Source organism: Oreochromis aureus, linkage group 1, assembly GCF_013358895.1.
Source record: "Oreochromis aureus strain Israel breed Guangdong linkage group 1, ZZ_aureus, whole genome shotgun sequence".
Classification (NCBI taxonomy): domain Eukaryota; kingdom Metazoa; phylum Chordata; class Actinopteri; order Cichliformes; family Cichlidae; genus Oreochromis; species Oreochromis aureus.
The window spans coordinates 38,384,186-38,406,975 of NC_052942.1; the positions used below are offsets into that span (position 1 = coordinate 38,384,186).

The 22,790-nt window shown below is 40.0% G+C and overlaps 1 protein-coding gene across 1 annotated transcript in view; it reads left to right on the forward strand.

The window, feature by feature from the left end:
- LOC120441124 (neural-cadherin-like) overlaps window positions 1–22,790 on the forward strand; it is a 370,842-nt gene that overhangs the window by 281,015 nt on the left and 67,037 nt on the right. Inside the window, exons 31-34 of the mRNA XM_039614938.1 lie at window positions 6,240–6,367; window positions 10,012–10,133; window positions 11,546–11,669; window positions 20,588–20,768. Of these exons, the coding sequence (XP_039470872.1) occupies window positions 6,240–6,367; window positions 10,012–10,133; window positions 11,546–11,669; window positions 20,588–20,768 (555 nt within the window). The remainder of the gene's footprint in view (window positions 1–6,239; window positions 6,368–10,011; window positions 10,134–11,545; window positions 11,670–20,587; window positions 20,769–22,790) is intronic.

Below are 22,790 nucleotides of genomic sequence, written 5' to 3' on the forward strand. Positions count from 1 at the left end.
TATGCTCTCGCTGTGACTCCTGTGTATCCTCGGGCCGTCAGACGAGGAGGACATTTTTCATATTTAAGAGCCCCCCCTCCACCTCTGTGGGAGTTCAAACCCGACTTGCACACAAAGCATACACTTTCTCACCCTCTTAGTCTTTCTTTCTCTCACTCTCTTTGCCTCTTGTCTCTCTCAGAGTAGGAGGTAATGAATTAGGTATGAGTAGCAGAAACGAAGCACGGTTATGTGGACGAGCCCTTTAAGAGCAAAGTCTTGTCTTAACCCCTGGTACACCCAGAGCATTTAAAAGGAGCGCTGGCCTCTATGAAGATGTTCCCATTTGGCCTGCCAGCCCGCTGCACTCCCTGCTAACCTCTCAATCCTTTTCTTCTTTTCCTAACCGGCTCTGTTTGTTTGTCTCTGTGTTACTCTCTCACTCAGTGGGCTTCTGTTTGCCAGAGCACCAAAAGACAAGTTCAACAGTAGGTCTTATGTTACAGTTATCTTGGGAACAATGAAGTCTGTAGGATTTTTATTACTATGTTACTTGTAACAGTGACAGATAGAATAGTAATAACTGCTTATCCAGTGACTCTCTACTTGATAAGCAGAAGATAGCTGATGGATGGAGTATGTTCTTCACCTTGGTAGGTATATTCCCGGAGACTAAAGTAATCACACAGTGTGATGTCTCACATCATTCAGGTGACCCGTGGTCTAATTTTTTTCGGTCTAGCAGCCGGGACATTTGTGACCTCATAGATGATATCATACTCTTCTACCAGCTCGCAACACTATCACCAGTTCCTACAGTGTAGTTTAAAATAAACCAATAAAAATGCTTTAAATGAGCTTCGGTTTAAAAAGCCAAGATTCGAGAATGTTGTCAGAGATCAAAGATGCCAGAGGTTAACCAGGGAGTGAAGCATCCACCTGTGCTGAAGCTTGTACGCCTGTGACAGCGGGTGCTGCACTAGATTTCCTAATTGCTTTTCCTGTTCAGGCTACGGCTTTTCCCACATCCAGTCGGCAGACTGTATATAAAAGACAGTTGTAGCCTCCAGGTCTCAAAATTGAAGTCACTGGAAAAGTGCACTAAACTTTCAGTTCTCTTTAATGGCATCCATGGGACGACTCCTCTGGTTGCACAAAAGAAATGTAATTGTGTGAAAGTCTGTAAGAAAACAAAACTACTACTCACTTCTGACTTTTTGAGTATATGGGATCAAACTAGTACGTCCCTTTTAGCAACAAAAAGAATGCAAGGTGAAGGTGCTTTTATTGTGAAAGAGGTCCAGGAAGTGAGGACAGTGGGACAGGTTTGTAGCAGATTTTGGGAAACATTAGTGGTGAATAATCCTGACATTCTGTGGTAGAAATAAACAAAAAGTATTCACATACGCTTTAATTGATGTAAGTTGCTCATTAACAAATATAACAGAGAATAATTCAATCAAATAAAGATTTCGACTTCTGTGATGATATCAAAAGATTGAAGCATTTTTTTAGTCTGCCATTCTGTTTTCTCTACTCATTACTTTCTTCTCGCTGTTGTTTTGTTTGCATTTTTTGCCCATCTGTTGTCACCTTGTCTTATCTGCAACTTTCTCCCAGCTTTGTCTCTGCTGTCACTTCCCCCCCTCCCACCCTTACTTTTTCCTCATGTCCTCTCCTTTGCCTTTTTCCTCCTCTTTTCCCCTCCCCCTTCTCTCCCATCCATGCTTCTTATTCTTTCTTTCCTTGTGTTGCGTCTTCCCTGCGTTACTTTCTTGACACCTCTGAAGTTTGTTTTATTCTCCTGGGGAATGTCACGTCAGTCCTGACAGGTAGGCTTCTTGGCAGCGGCGGACAATCAGCTGGTCAATCTGCAGTTGAACTTGTTTTGGGTGCCTGTTTATTTGTGCACTTTTCTGCACCTGCCTCCACCTGTGTGTGTGTTTGTTTTTGTTTTTTTAATACATTCACAAACTGTTTTTCTGTTAGGTTTATGCAGGTGCCCTTTTCTGGCTGTCACTGTATTACCAGCTTGGACTTATCTGGATGCTGCAGTGTTAGCGTATGGAGGGTTTGGGGTGAGCATTGGCATAAAGATAGATTCAAGATAAGAAGAAATTCCCCTGAGGGTGGGGATGGGGCAGTCTGAAGAATTGAAATTGAAAGACTTAGATATGCGAGATAAAGAAGAAAAAAAGGTGAAGGGTCCCAAGCAGGACAGTAAATGAGAAGGGAATGAATGAGGCAGCTTAAATGTCGGGGAATGAGCTGAGCCTAAAGAGAACAATGTACAAGTTAAACAAAGGAGGAAAGCTCTGACTTGAACTGATATATTGAATTTACTCTGCTCTTTTTGGTGAATTGTCTAGCCTTGGCCAATGTATTAAAATTAATTGGATCATTCCTGAAGTGTTGCATCTACTCATCCTGCAGCTCAACTTCCAGGAAATTGAATGGGAGTTGAGAGGAAAAGAGAGGAGGGCAACAAACTTGCTCTAGCTGGCTGTGGTTTGAAAAATGAAAGTGCCAGGGCTTTGTTTTTCTTTTTTCCTATATGAGAGGTAGCATAATGAAGAATGGGGCTCTCATCACAAAGCCACATCTCAGGCTTGACAAAGCAATTATAAAAGACCAGCTTATCATGTGCTCACTAGGACCAAATTTCAACAAGTCCTCCAAATAAACAATGATATTGGTCGTTCAGAATGGCCTGTGCAAGCGTTCCACTTTAAACATGTGGAAAAGCCAGTGTGGCTATGGCTGACCTACAGGAAACAGAAAAGCAGAGTTTGCCTCTCTCTTGGTATATATGTGTTTCTTTGGGTTTCACTTTCAGCAGCTGGTTTTACCCACTGTTAAGGTGACCTAACGGAGAGAGGTGCTGTAGTCTGAAATGTTAATACAGCTAAACTACAAAAATAAAAAGGTTACTTTATTTGCATCTATTATGTGGAAGACAAATGTTGTATACAGTATTTTATTCTGAATGCCAGCTTTCCAATCTTTTTCATTAAGTAGTCTATACAATAAGCCAAATGCGATAGTCTTCATTAATTCCTTTTTAAAAAACTGTTATTTAGCTCTGTCTGGTAATGACGGTGTTCAGCAGGGATGCAACTGTAGATCAGGACTTCTGTTTATGAGCTGTACAATTCTTTAGATGTTGACCACAAACTGGAGTCATTCTCTGTTGGTGGGGGACATGCTGTGCAGAACCCATATAAAGTGAGATATCAGGTCACCTCTTGCACTCTTTAGGTTTAGGAAAAGATTGTAGAAAGAAAAAGACACTTTTAGAAGGGAGCTGGCAACACATTGAAAAAACAAACCCATTGAATCTCCTTAGTCAAATTGGTAAAACCATTTGCATTCGATTTTTTTTAGCATATTTTGGACCATGTTTTGAGTAAAGAGTACCCAGACTTAACAGCTAAAATTCATGCTAATGTCAAATGTAATGTCTAACATTTCTCAATAAATTACACAACTAATAACATTAGCTCTTAATCTCTTTGCAGTGATAACTGAGGAAACATCCTTCTTAATTATTTTGTCTATTTTTCTTTCATTACACCGTAACAATGTGGCAAGTTGGTGCAGGTGAAAAGCAAACGTTAAAAGTTGCTATGCCTGGAATTTAACCAAGAACTAATAGTTCAGTTCCCAGTGCTGTTGGCTTTTGTGCCCATGTGAGATACACTGTAACCAATTAGTTATCTGGTTACTCCCAGAGTTTATTTTTAACATTACAGTTAATGAGTCTCACTATATCACTAAGGATGGTCATCAACACACCGCCACTCTACATTCATAGTGTCAGACATGTGGCTACTCAAGAAAGCCATCATCTATCATTGTTCATCATCATTGCTAACAACTTTACTTATTTGAGGGGAAACTTAGGTTTGTTACAAAAAATCAGGCACAGGCTCCAGATGTAAATGTAAAATGTATTGTAACGTTTGTAAAATGTATTTACACTTATTAAATATTATATATGTCATTTTCTGACAAACATAGGTACTTGTGTTTAAAAAAAAGAAGAAGAAGACTTTGCATGGGTTGCATTGAACTCTCTGACATCTTTTCAGTGATAATGTTTTTGCACACAAACATTAAAATAATCACATCTGAATACATGTCATAAGTGAGGCTGATAAAAAATAAAGTAAAAACAGTGCTGCACAAAAGCACGGTAAAAAGTTAAAGCTGTCAGTAGAAAGCAATGGTGACTTATTTGAAAGCGGCACAATGTAAAATGTCAGTTACCGTGAAGAAGTTAATGAAAGAGTGAAGCAAGTCAGGAGGTAAAAGACACAGACAGGAGATGAAAGAGTGCTGATAGGCAGACTGACATCGCAAGAAATGCAGCAAGAGGGATGACGAAAGCTGAGCTGAAGTCAGACACACACGGCGGATTGAAGAGCGCTAAGAAGGGAATTTGATTTTTGTCAGCCTCTTTTGACTTCAAACTTCAACTGACTGCAGCGTGAAGACAAATGTCAGAGTGCAGAAGTTGTGAAATCGATGCCAGAGTTTTTTCTGTCTTAATTATAATTCTAGCATATACTGAAACCAATTCATTTTGCCAGAGTTAACAGAGAAAAGCCAAATGGGAGTATTCTAAATGAACCCTAAGAACAAATGCTTTAGTTTAAATTAAATACCTAATTCTGGCAGTGGGTGTGTGGGATTGTAGCTTGGGGGGGGCAGTGGGTAAAACTGGGAATAATAAGTTGTTGGACATGAACTGTGACGGCCTATTATTATTTTTAATTGAATACAGTCAACAGAGACGTGCTGCCGTATTGACATGAGCCATAATTTCAGAACATAATTACAACATATTTTGTGAAGTCACTGCAGTCACATTTGTAACTCTCTTTTCACATTTCTAATTGGGTCGTACTCTTCATAAGTTTTTTTTCTCACCGCTGGAAAGTGGAAGTGCAGACTGTGGACTAATGAAACAGTAAAAAATTCCTTAATGTGATGATCAGCTTCATGAGAGTCATGCACGGACTTGACCTACTTGTCATGAGCAATGTCAGAGACTGTATATAAAAGAAGGAGGTAGCCATGGTGGCATCACCCTCTGGTTTAAACGTGTTATGATCAGCAACATCCTGGATTTCTTAGAGCCAGAAGTGACCATATCAGCCAAGTGTAGCAAGCTTGGCTGGGTTAGCACAATTAGCTTTATAGTGCTCCATATAACTTGCACAAACGCAGCCAGGAGGTCCAGTTTAGTGATTCATATTAGGTGGTGGGGGGATGTCTAGCTGAAGACACCAGCTATAGCTATCTGTATCAGGAGTTACCTGCCAGTCAACACAGCCACACCTCTGTGAATTCAAACTTTACAACTGGATTGGTTATATATGTATTAGTGTATTTTTAAATGAGCCTCTAGTGGCCATTTCAGGAAATGTAGTTTTGGATACTGTTGTGTTCGCCCAGAAGTTGCCATTTGAACATTATAAGTGACAAGAACAACGTTGAAATTACCCCAGATTTATCCGTTTGCCTTAATGAAAACAGACCCTGGAGACTCTTTGAACAACGTTGGAACCATTAGAGGCCTAAAAATACTTCAGTGAGTGGACATATCGGAGACCTTTTTCCACTGAGTCAATAAATTGACATTTAGAAAGTTGTGGGTGAGAGTTCTGATGCAGACTAAGTACAAGCTGCTGTTGCGTGAACTAAGAAGTCCTTTCAGTCCCACAGTATAAGCAGATGTTTAGTGTTCACTGTTTTGTGTCAGCATGAACTTTTGAAGTTCAGCATGCGTGATGATGGATTGCCAATGCCGGTTGGTCTCTTATTTCCTTACACATGGTGCAAAGCACACAGGCAGTCTTAACCACTTCATTAACTTTTAATTTCCCATTTGAGTAAGTCAGAAAATAGAATGTAATAACTTTTGTCTGATGTTTGTTGACTGCCACGAAGAAAAAAACTAGATCACAGCAGCCTCTGTGCAATAATCCTCATTAGAGCAAATATACAGAGACAATATTGGCAATTTGGTACTTTATGTTGGGGTGCATTCTTTAATTTATAACTTTTCATACACTACTTAATTCTTTGGCATACATTATCCTGTTACAGTGGTTTCGCTGCTGTTTTCGAGACTTCAGTACCAGCACCAGATTGGTTGTCAACAGACCTAAAAAGTGCTCATATTGCAGCTCTGAAAACTCATTTCTCAACTCACCCCTCACCTATCCTCCCTCTCGTTTTCTTTCTCTATCTAGAGCTAATAGATGGGACCCCCACCTTGAAAATCAACCATGGCTCGGGCACAGTGGTGCTACAGTTGCCAGGCAACGTGAACGTGGCAGACAGGCGGTGGCATCGGCTGGATGTCCGCAGCAACAGCAAGGTGGGTCGCTCTCTCCATTTAACAGCAGCCATCATCTATTTAGCAAATAAGTTCAAATAAATTCACATCGCACTGAAAAAATATATTTTTTATCCAGTTTTAATGAGATTGTTTTGGTTTTTTTTACTTTTAAAGGCACATCTAATATTTTCATGTATTCAAAACACATGAATTTGTAAACATGGATTTTTCTGTCTTGTATATAATTTGTTCTTACCTTTACCATACATTACATTCACCTCATGCAGTCACGTATAAATGTCACTGTCTTTGCATTAGGGAATATGATGCAGTAAGTAAGCTGCTCCTTTAGTTGTGCAGATAACAAGCCTAATGATAACAAGTTCATTTATTTAGGCAACATTAGCACCAGAGTGATTCCGGGTCTTTGGCCCGCGTGCTGTGATGAATCAACCCAATGTAGGTTGAAATATACTGGCTGCTTTTCTTTGTATATACTTATAAATGCATGCAGTGTGTTATTAATCTTGGATAAAAGTACAGTAGTGCGGTCATTTTTTAAAACTTACCACAAGATAGTTAGCAGTTTTATATGAACACCCTGCTTGTCTGCTCAGCTGTGATGCTACTCAGAAAATGCTCACAAAAATGTGTGATGCACCTTTTTGAATTTACCCCAAACATCAGATAAAAGCCCAGAATAGTCCTCAAATATTCCTTCAAAATTTCCTTGTATTTAGAAGATTTAAATTGGCAATTTCTTGGGAATACTTGTGAATTTCTTAACATATAAATGCAGATGAAAAGTGCCATTCAAGTTGGAACTATTATTAATTGTTTGCCAGTGCAAAATTAAGACTACATGGCCAGCAGGAAGGGGAGGGTCCAGCTATGAGAAGATGTCTGATTGTGCCAGAGTCTATAAGAAGGTGACTCTCTGGCTCACCTGAATAGTAACCTCAGTAAACACTTATACATTTATGGTCTCATTTGCTAGTTTAAAGTTTTATTTTATAGAGCATTAGTGCTCATTGGCTAAATTATGCCCCCATTTAAAATAAAATACATAACAAAAGAGCGTCCCCATATCTCATCAAGAGGGAGAGACCAAAAATATTGACACTGAAGCTCTAACATGGGAGTTCACTCTGTTTTATAGGCCATGTCTCTTTTTTATTTACAGTCTTTGTGCCAAAAAATTAACAGCATGTCAAACTTTTGAACTGAATGTTCTTTCTGGTATATTTGATAAAGCTGCTGATTTGCATGTATGATGTCAGAGATGAGGTTATATATTTAGTATATGTCCTAGACTTTAAGCATCGCCCATTCGGCTCCACGCAAACCTTTTTAATATAGTTATTTTCCAGGAATCTAAATGGGGAAGACGTCGGTGATTAAGTATTATAAAACTGTCTGCAGTGTAGAGTACAAAGGAGGATAATTGCAGACAGATGATTGCAGTAGCCCTCTTGCAGCATTTTCTGCCCCAAATAATTGCAAGTTAATTAAATTAGTGTGAAATTGGACTAAATCTTTATGTCGTTAAGATTATTCCGCATATTATTCCCCTATCGTATATCAATGACAGTTCCTGCTTCTATTTTTAGAGGCTGTGACATAATCCAGCATGAAAGCTCCAAGCTCCAGTGTCACTGTAGGCTTTGGGCACCTAAAAGCAGCTGGACTGGCTGCATCTCAGCATTCTTTCATCCCAACATCCCACTTCAGTACCACTTTAGAGCACTTCAGTAAAAGCACAGGACTGAGTCACATTTTTTTACACACACTGCCAGTGTGAAGCCTTTTCATATTCAGCTCCATCAGAGGCCTCTCAAAAACCTTAAATTGAATAATTACACTTATGTCACCCTTAATTTATAAATGGCTTAATTTAGCTCGTTACTCAAAGACCTGCAATGTTCCCCAGACCGCCCTTCAAAAACACTTGTTATGCTGCCTTGAGTTCAGGTTAATATTATAAGAAAGGACACGCCGTCAGAGAGCGTTCACTCTCGCTACTCACTAGTGTGACTAAAATTTGTGTCTCATTTGTGGCTTTTGCCAAACTATTCAATTCGGTACCTCACTGGCACAGAAAACACCAATTTTGTTCCCTGGGTTTTTTTATTTCTTTTGAATGAAAGGAAAACAGCTTCAGGGTTAGCTTCCCATCACTACACCTACAAACACAGGGAAATTTGTTCAATATTGAGAATGAGAGCAGCCAAATGAAAGCATGCAGTGAGACTTTCGGGTAATGCGATAGCATTATTCGGAATCGCGTGAACACTAGAATGCATTCAGACTTTTGTTATTACAGCGAGGATTATTCTGCACCACAATGGTTTTACTCTAAATCACATGTGAATCTATTCATTTGTCCTGAATAGTCAGCTGCGGCTTATCCAACCTGGTTGTGTGACAGCATGAGATCCAAAGCAGGAAGGACAGTGCTGTTGTTGGGAGATTTGCTCTGTGATTCAGCAGCCAAGAACCAAGAGCAGTGTTTTTGTTTCTTTGTTTTGTTTTTTTCAAATTAAGCAACATTTGTGAAAATGATAAATCCAAAGAACCATTGTCTCGTTGTCCTTCATTAGGAATCACATTGATAAATAAGTAAAAACCATGATCTGCTAACAGGAACATGACTTGATTAAACTAAAATAAATTATTTAGATAAAATGGGCAGCGTTAGCTGTTGATACAGAGTTTGTATTAATGTTTAATCATGCTTACTTTATTGCTGCATGTAAATCCTGTTTAAAAATGAAATTATTATTATTATTATTATTATTATTGATGATGTAAATTTGAGTAAAAATGTGCTAAAATCATACTAATATGAATGATGTATGCATCATATTTGGCATCTGTTTTCACACAGAGGTGATATCAGTAGGTGTAGAAACAAAACAACACATAAATGCTGTTTTATATAGCCTGGTGTGTTTGTTAATCATCTGTAATGAGTGTTATCCAAATCACAGAGTATTCTTCTTATAACTTTCAATATCTGACAGAAAATAGAAATACTCCTGTTTGGTATTACCGAGCATAATGACATTTTTTCTGTGTGTTCCTGACGTATGTCTGAAAGCTTTTATCGTGGATGTGTGAAAAGTAAGTTAAAGGTGTTGTGTTTTAGCACGCTGATGACTGAAACTGTGCTGGCACATACAGGCTGTTTATGTAGCCGAGTAATTATAATGATTTCAGCGCCAACTTTTTTGGAAGGTTAAGGCAATGGACCAGATTTCCCAAAAAATTATTTTCAGCCCTCTTAAATGCTTTATTCTTTTTTTCCTGTGATGTGAGCCATCGGGTAGTGTGTGTGTTTGGGTTAAAACTTTACTAATTACCGTAAGGAGCCATGTTTACTGAGAGGTAAACAGCAGATGGAATAAAGACTCTAGTTAACTGGAATAAGCTGCTGTGGCTTCTGCTTAATCGCATTCTTGTTAAGGCAAGTCCACATGTTTAAGTTGTCATGCAGCAGAGCAGTGCAGCATGCACTAATGAAAGAAATGTGAGTCAGATGCCGTTCTCATCATGGCGATAATGCTAAAAGACCACTCATCGGCAGCAGAAAGTACACTCGTTACAGTTCAGAGAAATGACTTATTTGTGATTTATTGAAGCATTATTTGAGTACAACATGCCCTGGTTTGTTTTCTCTGCAGGAAGTACGTTTCACCCTGGATCGATGTTCAGGGGCAGCGGTGAAGGAACTGGTGGGTAGCTGGTTGACCTCTCAAGACCACTCTTCCTGTGAAGTGATGGGTGTTACGCCTAACACCGACAGGTAAAAAGAAGCACCTGAACAGATGCGTGCACACCACGGACTTTCTCACTGACTCAGACTTGGTTTGCTTTTAATTTGGCCCATGTGTTTGCAGGCTCCCATTTTTCAACAAGACTGCAAAAAAGAAAAAGTGTAGCCTTTAAAGTTCGATTCTGCTGCTTTCATGGTGCTTTGATTCTACTACTGAGTGCAGCAGTGGTTGGTTGTTATGGAGTGCTGGGTGACCATCTCCACTGAAGAAAAAGCTAAATTGCAAACATTTGCAGTTTCTTTAAAACAAAACATGTCTTGTCACCTTGGATGGTAAAAGTTAGAGCTGCGTCGGTCATTTATTTTAAAATGAAAACTAAATATTATGCTGTAAAATGAACGTATAGCCGGACGAGACCGTATGCTCACTCTTTGCTATAAAACCTCAGAATTATTTTTGGAAAAGTAACAACGACTTTAACCCGAAAAGAAATTTCACACCAGATTTAATAGAAACTGTTTGTGTTGTCTTTGATGAGTTCATATAGAGAACATGTGGTTAAAAAAACAAAAGCATATTTGTGTTATGATGAAAAGTATGAAAGTCTACTAGTAAGCTTTATTGTAACTGTAAAAATGACGGCATAATTATTTGAAACTATGTGGCTCAGTGTCACTAAATGCTGCACACATATACAACATTTACATTTAAGAAAATGCTAACATGAAAAAGACAGATTAGACTTTTGGGCATGAAAGCATACATATAACATCCCATTGTTTATATGGCCAAAACATTTAAGGAACTGCAAATGTAAAGAAATGTCCAAAGTTTTGCAGCCCCATAGACCATCGAAGTATGTTATTAAAAACTAATTTTACTGTTTGGCTGTAAATGTAGTGCTCTTATCAGCGTTCTATGTTTAACAAGTGATTGTCGCCATTCCCCTGTGTCTGCCTGGTGTTTAGACGGGCTACAGCTAAACACAAGTTTTGCAAAGTCATTAACTTAGGTGAAAAATTCTCTTGCTGCTGGACAACGAACGTCTATCCTTTGAGATTCTTCCACAGACTGTGGATACTCCTGACAACACCGACAATCAGAGATGGAGAATAAGACTGTTGTTGTTGTTTTAGAGCAGAAACGTCTCTTTCATGAAGAGACAGAAGAAGAAAAGGAGGGGGCATCCAGAAAAGTGAAAAGAAGATTTACGCCACATTTTAATTAGGTGACTTAGCAGAATGAACCAGCAGATTTTGTTTGCTGATAGCATGTTCGATTTCCTATTTTGAACTGCAAACGTCTGATTAAAATCAGACTGTTAAGTGCTAAAGCAGCAGGTTCAAAACTCTTTCTCATTGCGGTCTTATATTTTTCTGTTTTATCCTTTTCCTTTTATTTTCTTGCTTTTTGAATGCTTCTGTCCCGCTGTGTGTTTTAGACACCTGAACATGAGTCAGGTGCTTCAGCTCGGCGGTGTGAACGAGGACATCCCATACATCTACCCCCAGCTTCAGCACAAACACTTCACCGGCTGCGTCCGTAACCTCATCGTGGACAGCAAGGTAACACACTTTATAATACAATGGCACGCATGCACACCCATACATAACCACACAACCATTAGCACACCAGTATGCAAGCAAAGTTAAACTCACACCTGCATTCCAGCTGATAAATGGATTAATAACAGGCTTCGACATTCACAGTCCCCTTGTGCCATGTGAGAGATGGGTTTTTTATGCTTTTAACTGTAACCTCAAAGAAATTTCAAATGTTACACACATGCACTTTAAGAGTGAAATGGAATATGAACCTTTCCCCTCCTGCCCAGTCTGACATCAAATCGAGACTTTCAAGTAACCAGCTCTGCCGGAGTTAAAAAGTCAAGGACTCTGTACTCAGCCATGACAATCTGAGCCCAGCCCCAACAAAATCCAAATCATTTCTGTATGAACACAGGCTTCTCTTATGATAGCCTCGTGTGAACCCGCAGTCTTCTGAAGCCTGAAATTTTGGTTAAAATTGCACTTTTTGCTACACTTTTTGGTTATGAATCAAATAAAGCTGTGACTGCTAAATTTTGCCCCTGTCCATCTAAAACTGCTGAGCCTCGGCTGCTTTAACTGGTATTTAGACATAAATGTCAGGCTTTTCAGACTGGATTGCCAAAGATTGTGTGAGATGTGGGTTCCCTGATAATCAAAACTCACATGGCAGAAAATTAGAAATTAAATGGGTCTGCTTGGAAGATGTTTGACTTTCTGCTCCAAATAGGTTATGTGTTACCTGTTACACTTTTTTAAATTACCTTTGTTACTCTCTGCTTGTGATAATGTCACATTCTCACTCTGCATCTGTTCAATAGTGGCATTTATGATTTAGACTTCATTTAAACTGTCCTCCACAGTTAGATGTGTTTTCAATCTGGTGGAAAATTGTAATCAGAATTTTGGGCAATATTGTCTTAATATCTGCAGGTAACGGGGGACATAGGATACTTGGGTAGGGTGGTGCAGACAAGGAGCTCTTTTGGACTGTGGAGTGTCTCTCACATGTGCAGCTGTTGGGCTGTGCTAGTCCATCTCTACCATGGCATGTCTTCAGGTGCTGAAGGGTATGAAGGGTGCCCCAGGATGTAGATGGCTTGTTTGCCTTGGGACGCCTGTGTGGTAGTCACAGGGTGAGCAACTAAACACTTAACACCAACCGACATCTTAGTTGCGCCCTGGGCCAATCTGATCCAGAGACAAGCACAACTAGAAGCATCTGTTAATAACCACCACAGTTAAACTTCCTCTGTATAGATTTTGTTGGTAGCAGACCTCCTTTCATCATCTTTCCTGGAGGTGAAGCTAACATGGATTGAGTTTGGAGTAAATGGGAGGTAAAGCTGTAAAGAAAAGGTGTGCATAAAAGATTGACATAGGCAACTTGTTGTCTCACATTGGTTTCTGGCTTATGCAATAATGTGAGATGTTACCATATTTAGATAATATGGTAGCTATGGTAGCTAGCTAATGTAGCTAGTGCGGTTAGCAAACTGCATCACACAGACAGATACCTGCTAATTAAAAAAGGGCCAAACTGAAGCCATGTTGTCAGATAGCTCTCAGTCAGTTCAGTGACTCCATTACGGAGAATAATAATAATAATAATAATAATAATAATAATAAGTGATCCCTAAATCAGCCATTCACCTATAGCAGCCAAGGAGGCAGCCTCAAGTGGCCATTAGGGGACCTTTGCAGTTGTGGCACTTTGGCGTGTGCGTCAGATGTTACCGTTCGGACAAAAGGAAAGACTCACTTTAAAAACAAGGGAAAATTGTAATTTATTTATCCCAATTATCCTTTTCATCTTTTTTCATGATTGCTGGAAGCCAACAGTGTTTTTAAAATCAAATAAAATCACCCAGTTCTGTTTTGACTGCATGTTGCAATCTGCTGCAGTTACTAATTCAAATTAAGTGAGAGAAGTGAACAACGGGTAGTAGCATATTTTTGCTGGACCATTTCGGGGAAGTTATTCAAATGTTGGAGTGGAAGATTTTGACTAAATGCACACTTTTATCAAAAAAAAAAACATCACAGGAAATTTATGTGGACAGGCCCGATATGCTTTTAAATGCAGATGTGCAAAATAGTTTTTCTCCTGCTGATTCCACTTCCATCGCAATATGCCAGCACTGCGTATGATGGATTTCTTTCTTAGATTTAATGCACATAAGCCCCACATAATGGACGTGGAGGAGATCATATTTCTAGGTATAAAATGGAGATTGGTTTGTACAGTTTAAGATTATATTCTAAATAATTTATGAAATTATATTTCACTAGTCATAACAGAGTATATTATATGGCTCAGTGTTGAGAGAATTACTGTGAGACTGCTGTTCATCATTGTCTGGATTATGGTCACTCTCTAATGTGTGTGTGTGTGTGTGTGTGTGTGTGTGTGTGTGTGTGTGTGTGTGTGAGTGAATAGAAGTAGTGGGGACAGGGAAAACACTGAAAGCTGGCTCAGAGTGGATTATTTGTGGCTTGCCTTCAGCCGGGTACACATGAGCATTTAATGCGCTAGGACCGCTGAGTTAATTGATTAGCCCGACCAGCCAACCAATAAAAACAGTCAATAATGTGAGCCTAATATCATGAGCCAACTACTACACAACCTCTCTGTCACTTTAGTCCAATACGTGTTCCGTTTAATGAGGTCAGTGTCAGCACAAACGGGTTCATTACAGGCATATGTCGCTCTCTCGGTATCCTGCAGACACATCCTCTGTTTCCAGCATTAAATAGCAGTTGGTTGTTTGCTAAAAAACACAGTCATGATGCAGAAAGTTTTAACCACATAAAACTGTGGAACTGACAAGTTTCCATCATTTAGTGTGTGTGTGTGTGTGTGTGTGTGTGTGTGTGTGTGTGTGTGTGTGTGTGTGTGTGTGTGTGTGTTTCCTTCTTTTTTCTGGTGGTCCACTCATGTTCTAAGGACTCCTCTTCAGTCCACTAATAAGGCATTTCTGTGTATGCAGGTGTGTCTGTGTGTTGCTAAGTAATAACCCAGGTGTTTTGTGGGAAAGAGCAGTTATTATTCTGCACACTTATGTTTAAATGAAAAACAACCTTGGCCAGTCAATTCAAACATGCTTTCGTTCAGCACTCCGGTTAGGTGTGAGGAGCCACGAGGCCTCTAGGGGTGGCTTTTAGAACTGTTGTCTCTATAAACACAATTTATTTGTACCCATTCAGTAGACAATTTGAAAGCTCTGTTAAGATGTTGAATCTCAAGAGCGGCGATATTAAAGGATATAAGTCTGTCTTTCTGCAGCGCTGAAGGCTTGGAGTTAGTGTGGTTTACCTTAGCCAGGGATGTAGCAGGAGGCTGCACAAACACTGTGTACTAATGAGAGGAATCTGCATGATGTGTGTGGGCGGACATGAGTATAATAAATCCCCAAAAGCATGCAACAGTAGGCGTGCTGATGATTAATAATGTTGATGGACATGTTCCGGCATTGTATGATTTTATTTTTTTCCTTTTCCTCTGGTGTTGTTGTTCCTTTCCTCGCAAAATGTTCCAGTGTGTCATGTTTGTTGCTATAGCAACATCATCTGTTTCTGTATGGGTGTGAGTGCCTGTCGATGAGGTAAAAAGGTAGCTGATGTTTATATGTCCGCCTCACCGGCAGTACGGGTGGGAATCACAGACTAGCTCACTGCCGCGGCACGATGTGAACAAAAGCAACCTTATCATGACTTTTGGTTTTTATGTACGAATGCAAAACTAACAACACAAAGCAGAGATTAAGAAAAACAGCCCAAAGACAGTAAACGCGATCGCCCCAGTGAAATGAAGGCTACAGCGCTACAGGCCTGACTGCTCACCACTGCCTTTGTTACCTATTGAAATTAAGATAAGATAAGATAAGATAAGATGACCTTTATTAGTCCCACAGGTGGGAAATTTGTTTGTTACAGCAAAAGTGCAAAGTTATGTAGCAGAAATTAGAAAACACTGGAAAGCAATAAAATACAATAAAATAAAATAAAAAATTTGGTGTCTTAGTAGCTTATACATCACTTGTGTTAGCTCAGTGTTAGCATACTGTCTGCGCAGATGCTTACAAAGAGCTGATGTTGTGTTAGCAGCATGTTATTGTTTCCATCTTGGATGCAGTTGCATTTCACCATTGTGCTCTTGCCCATTCATTAAATAAAAATAAAAGTAATGTCTGTACCTCAAAGCTGTAAGATCACTTCACAATTTTCCTCTTTATCAACTCGCTATAAAGCTAATTGCTCATATAGAAAAGCAGAGCTGCATGTTTGAATCTCTGTACACAGGAGGAGTGAAGACACCAAAAAGGGTTTTTTTATGTCTCTCTTCCAGCGTGAAGCAAAAGTAGTGTATGAATATGTGTACAATGTCTACAATAGTGTATGCCAAAAGAAAGTCGTTGTCCATGTCCCGGTGCTCTGCAGATAAATCCATTGTCTTTCTCAAAGACTAACCATTGGGGTTAGGGTTATTAAAATTTTCTAAACAGCCATTGTTGTTCAAAATCAGGTCATACATGTAGAGAATCCTGTTCAGTCTCCACTCCAGTTTAAGAAACAAATACAGGGAATACAGAATTATTAGGCAAATGAGTATTTTGTCCACATCATCCTCTTCATGCATGTTGTCTTACTCCAAGCTGTATAGGCTCGAAAGCCTACTACCAATTAAGCATATTAGGTGATGTGCATCTCTGTAATGAGAAGGGGTGTGGTCTAATGACATCAACACCCTATATCAGGTGTGCATAATTATTAGGCAACTTCCTTTCCTTTGGCAAAATGGGTCAAAAGAAGGACTTGACAGGCTCAGAAAAGTCAAAAATAGTGAGATATCTTGCAGAGGGATGCAGCAGTCTTAAAATTGCAAAGCTTCTGAAGCGTGATCATCGAACAATCAATCAAGCGTTTCATTCAAAATAGTCAACAGGGTCGCAAGAAGCGTGTGGAAAAACCAAGGCGCAAAATAACTGCCCATGAACTGAGAAAAGTCAAGCGTGCAGCTGCCAAGATGCCACTTGCCACCAGTTTGGCCATATTTCAGAGCTGCAACATCACTGGAGTGCCCAAAAGCACAAGGTGTGCAATACTCAGAGACATGGCCAAGGTAAGAAAGGCTGAAAGACGACCACCACTGAACAAGACACACAAGCTGAAACGTCAAGACTGGGCCAAGAAATATCTCAAGACTGATTTTTCTAAGGTTTTATGGACTGATGAAATGAGAGTGAGTCTTGATGGGCCAGATGGATGGGCCGTGGCTGGATTGGTAAAGGGCAGAGAGCTCCAGTCCGACTCAGACGCCAGCAAGGTGGAGGTGGAGTACTGGTTTGGGCTGGTATCATCAAAGATGAGCTTGTGGGGCCTTTTCGGGTTGAGGATGGAGTCAAGCTCAACTCCCAGTCCTACTGCCAGTTTCTGGAAGACACCTTCTTCAAGCAGTGGTACAGGAAGAAGTCTGCATCCTTCAAGAAAAACATGATTTTCATGCAGGACAATGCTCCATCACACGCGTCCAAGTACTCCACAGCGTGGCTGGCAAGAAAGGGTATAAAAGAAGAAAAACTAATGACATGGCCTCCTTGTTCACCTGATCTGAACCCCATTGAGAACCTGTGGTCCATCATCAAATGTGAGATTTACAAGGAGGGAAAACAGTACACCTCTCTGAACAGTGTCTGGGAGGCTGTGGTTGCTGCTGCACGCAATGTTGATGGTGAACAGATCAAAACACTGACAGAATCCATGGATGGCAGGCTTTTGAGTGTCCTTGCAAAGAAAGGTGGCTATATTGGTCGCTGATTGGTTTTTGTTTTGTTTTGAATGTCAGAAATGTATATTTGTGAATGTGGAGATGTTATATTGGTTTCACTGGTAAAAATAAATAATTGAAATGGGTATATATTTGTTTTTGTTAAGTTGTCTAATAATTATGCACAGTAATAGTCACCTGCACACACAGATATCCCCTAAAATAGCTAAAACTAAAACAAACTAAAACTACTTCCAAAACATTCAGCTTTGATATTAATGAGTTTTTGGGTTCATTGAGAACATGGTTGTTGTTCAATAATAAAATTATTCCTCAAAAATACAACTTGCCTAATAATTCTGCACTCCCTGTATAAGTGAAGCACCAGCATCAGGGACTATAGACTAATTGTCCTTTATAAGTTATGTATTTAGAGAAATTAATAATGTGTTTACAGAAATAACTCTTTATTCCAAAAACACCAGCCTGCAACCTGGAATTGGCTAATCAGTCAATCCTTAATTGGAACAAAATCACAGTTGACTATGGTCAGCTAGCATTAGCATTGACTTTGCCAAAGCTACACAGTTATTTCCACTAAAGAGCAGCAGCTCATCCATAACATAATTTTTTTAGTTGTTTACTAAAATCCTGTCTGGATTTAGTCTGAGTAGATGGGTTGATGTATTCTTCAGTATTTGTGAACATCTAAAGAACATCTTACCTGCCTATATGTATATTAGCTACAGCCTGCATGTTTGTCTTCTGCTGCTTCTTCACACGGTAATGTGCGCACAGGTTTAGTTCATATGTATAAAACTCTCAGATCACATTGCTAACAGATACAGTGTTACTGAAAGTAAGGAGCTTCTTATGACACAAAACTAGTAGAGAAATTTTGCGAGGTAGAAAAAACTATTCAGAAGCTGCTGAGTTTTTCCACAGAATCTACAAGGCCGCTGAACAAAGCAAACATGGTTCATTCTCATGTCATGAACAATTTTTATGATAGTTTTAGTATGAAAATCTACCAGTACAAAGGTAAAAATTTATAAGTTTTTGGCTTGAAAAACGTGTGAAAAAATTCTCATTGCAGTTTCCATTGACTAAATTCACACTGCATACCATGTTGTCTTAATTAACACTAGTGAAGTGTGATGCATGGTTACATGTAACCTGAACAGGAAAAGGTGATTGAATGAAAAGAATAAATGAGACTGGAGTAAACCCGGTGGTAATAGTGAGGTTGTGTCCAGGTAAAAAGACAGGAAATGATTTCCTTTTAATATGCTTCTATTCTGGAGCTACCTCTCTGCCTCTCTTACCCCTGCTGTCACTCACCTTTGTCCGTTTTCCACTTTCTCCATCCTCGTCTTATCATTATTCTGCTTTCCTTTCTCCCTTCAGCTCTCAGAGTAGCATTACAGCTTTAAGGTTTTCTGTGCTTTTGACATATCTGTCACTACATTGTTAAGTAGGGAGGTGTGCAGTTACAGCACACTGACTAATAGCTTTTTGACTGCTACTAGCTATGATTCGAAACTTGATTTACAGAGTTTCTCAGCAAAAAGTTTACCTCATAACAGAAGTTACAGAACACTGTGGACAAATGATGTTTTTTCATTTCACCAGAATATATATTCAGCAAAAAAAGCTCTGTGTGTTTTTAGGAAATCATAGTCTAGATGTTGCCTTGTATTGCATAGCATTTTGCTTTTGGCAGGCATGGACACTGGGAGCAATTTAAAGAAGCTAAAATACCTTCTTTCAGACAAGTGAGGGAGTGAAATAAAACCAACAACTACATGTGGATGGCAAACTAATGAAAAAAAAAAAGAATTTTTAACGATATTAAACGACACTTAGGGTGGACCATACTGCATCGCCTTACCACATGTTGTAAATTTGAATTCACTATTACTTATAAAGACTCATTTCATGCTGTTTAGGTGACATTATGCTTGACTTCTGCGTGTCATTCTCAGTCATCTTCATTATCACTTCCTCCAAGATGTGACTGAAGTGCTGCAAGGTTCAGACATTTTGGGTGAAACTTCACTCTTTGCAGTGAACATTACAGCTGCATGCTTTTTCGTTTAGAATTTATTTTCACTTTGTGTGGGTTGAGACATTTTTATACCCAACACCTGAAATTAATCGTGGCAAATATGGCATCCTGCTGCGTCTCTTTGTGGGGGTGTGACACTGTTCTCAGCTCAAGCCACAATTTGTTATTCATGCAGAAGCAGCTGTATTTTTGAGTTCAGCTCATGTATCAGCCAGTGCTGTGCTCAGAGACGCACGCATGCACACATACTGGAGTGACACCGATGCTCAGTCGAATCAATCGCAGACACGCCAATATGATCAACATGATCAGCTCAACCCCAGAAAATTGTGGAGCTGTAGCATTTAAAGGTCAACAACCAATAAGAGCCCTCTTTGCTGGAGGTCAGAACCAATCAGCAGCTCCCTCATGGCATGATTCATTTCACTTTACAATCTTTCACATTCCTGCATCCTCTCTGCGGCACAAACACAACTCATAAAGTTTGGTCCTGGCAGGGAGGTGACTGAACATATTAATGGATTTTATGACATCCGATTGTAGGCGTTCAAGGTTCCTGTCCTTTCAGCTCTTCCTGTAGGTGGTCATGCTGTTTCTCTGGTCAAGAGTTTGGTTTCATCAATGTGATGATGAGAGACAGAGAGATGACAATTTAAAGAAAGAGAAGGCCTGAGTTTATGCCTTTCAGTATAATTTAGAGTTTTCTTCCTCAATCGATTCATTTTCATCCTCTTTGACTTTACTTAACTCTTTCGAATGTTCCGACTCTCCCTCTGGCTGCTGACCCCCTTATACGTCTGTCCCGTGCCTTCCCTAATCCCCTTTTCTCTGCTGTCACTTTGCCTTTTTGCCTCCTCTATGTAAGCTACTTACTTCTTGGCACCTCTCCCTATTGCCGTCCTCGCATCTCAACTTTTCCACTTTTTCTTCCCTCCTGTTTCCGCCTCCTTTTCCTTCTTGCTTTCTTGTTGTTTTTCTTTGTTTATATTTTTCCAATTTCACTTCATATCCAGTGTCTCCTTTCTTCAACTTTACCTTTCTCCTCATCTTCTCTAAATTTACTAATCCTTCCATCTCCTCCCCTGTATCTCTTCCATTCAGCTGTATGATTTGGGCTCCCCGGCCGACTCGCAGTCCAGCTCTCCAGGCTGCCTGACCACAGATAGCAGCTGTGTCAACATGGGCTATCCATCCTGTGGCCACCGGGGTCGCTGTCACGGTGAGTGGGGCTCCTTCAGCTGCCAGTGTATACCCGGATACACAGGACACCAGTGTGAAGAAGGTATGCCAATTTTTTTATTATTTTTGTGTTACATTATGCAATAAAATTTTGTTCTTGACTGTAACATTAAAAAGAAAAGAAAATCATCCATGTGGCCTCAAAGGTCATTTACTCCTTGTTGACTATGTCAGATTACAGTATGTGAAACGAACACATATTTGGTCATTGTCGGACAAGGAGTTTGTGCTATCACAGAATCGTTCTAAATGCTAAAATGCACATGTCCTTCCCAGCTTATCACTTCAGCTGTGTCACATGTTACAGGCTGTTTCCTCCAACAGCTTCAAGGGATCCTGAGCAGCTTTATTTTCAGTGTAATGTTTTGGTCTTCAAGGCTATAGTAAACGTGGCTGTCAGAAAATTTACGGTGAACATTCCCATAAATATTGTTGACGAGAACCCCCCGTTTTGTTACCGGGTAACCTAGACTGTAAAACAGGATAAAGGCTGTGTGGCTCCAAGGCCACAACAACTATGGCAAAGGACACAGCAGCTGAGGAGGAACCAAAGCATTTAATAAATTAGCTGAGGATGCAACTACAAACATGGAGCGCTTCAGTTAAGCTGTTTTCACACAAGCAGCTATCCAGGGGAGCTGGATATGTGAACAAATACGTCCAGGCTAGACGTTTTCTGATCTTTAACCTGCCAATTCCCGTATACAAAGTTTGTGTTAATGTAAGTTTGTGCCTGTGTGTGTGCTGTGCAATTAGCACTAACAAGTGGGCATGATGTGTGGCACCTACCACATGCTGTATCCTGGCAGCTCCACGACACATCACATTTCTAGATGTCTGAACACATGTGAAAGCGGACTATTTCCTGCTGCGTGTTGCATGTGTGAAAGCGCAACTGTGGAAAATAACCCAACTTTATTCTCCCGGAAATGCCAGAAGTTAATGTTTTAAAATAGTGGCATTCAGTTCATTTTAGTTTTATGTGCATAGCACCAAATCACAACAGTCTCCTGAAGATACTTTATATTGTAAGGTAAAGGGCCTAAAATAGCAAAAAGAGACTCCAGCTATCAAGTGACCCCCTTTTAGCAAGCATTTGAGACAGTGGGAAGGATCAACTCTATTTAACAGGGACATAAGACCAGCTGAGAAACATAGTCTCTCTCCAACATGTCCTGCGGGTCTCTTTAAGTTTGACTCGCCTGAAACACATCTGTAATCCAAGAGGCATCCTGGGGAGATCCTCATATCACCTCCTGAATGACTGAGCTCTTGACCGTAACTTTACGGTTGAACCCAGACACCTATCAGAATGAGGTTATGTCTGCTCCCTTGTATGTTGTTCTTATTCTTTCAGTCACTCCCAGCAGCCCGTGGCTTTAGGTGAGGGTCAGAAAGCAAGTCAACAAGTAAATCAACAGCTTTAGCTTCACGCTCAGCTTTCTCTTCACCGCAATGAACAGCGTGCCAATGCATCTGTTAATCACCTGCTCTGCTTTTCTCCACTCTCACTTGTGAGCAAGTCCCTGATATACTTGAACTCCTCCACTTAACGCGTCAACTAATCCTTAACCTGAAGTAGGCAATTAACCCTTTTCTGTTGGAGAACCAAAGCCTCACACTTGTAGTTGCTGATTCTCAGTCCAACTACACTCAGCACAGCAAATGGTCCCAGGCTGAGCTGGAGGTCACTACTGAATAAACCCAGCAGGGTCACAACATCTGCAAAAAGTAGAGACGAGATCCTGAGACTACCAGACCTGCTTTCACTCATTGGCAGCATCTATGAATTCTTCCATAAAAATTAGGATGAGCTGCCTTGACTTTTAGGGTTTAAAGTAAACAAAATGAATAATGGAGTGTAAGAAGCTTTGTGAAGCGATATCCTGGACATCGCCAACTAGCCATGACAATGCTCCAAGTGTATCACAGATATATAAATGCAGGCAAGGATGAGTCAAGAAGACACTGACGGTACTCCATCAGTTTCCAATCTCAGAAGTACACTGCAGTGTAATTTTTGTTTTACTCACCAAGCAACCTACCCTGCCCCTTGGCAGTGTTC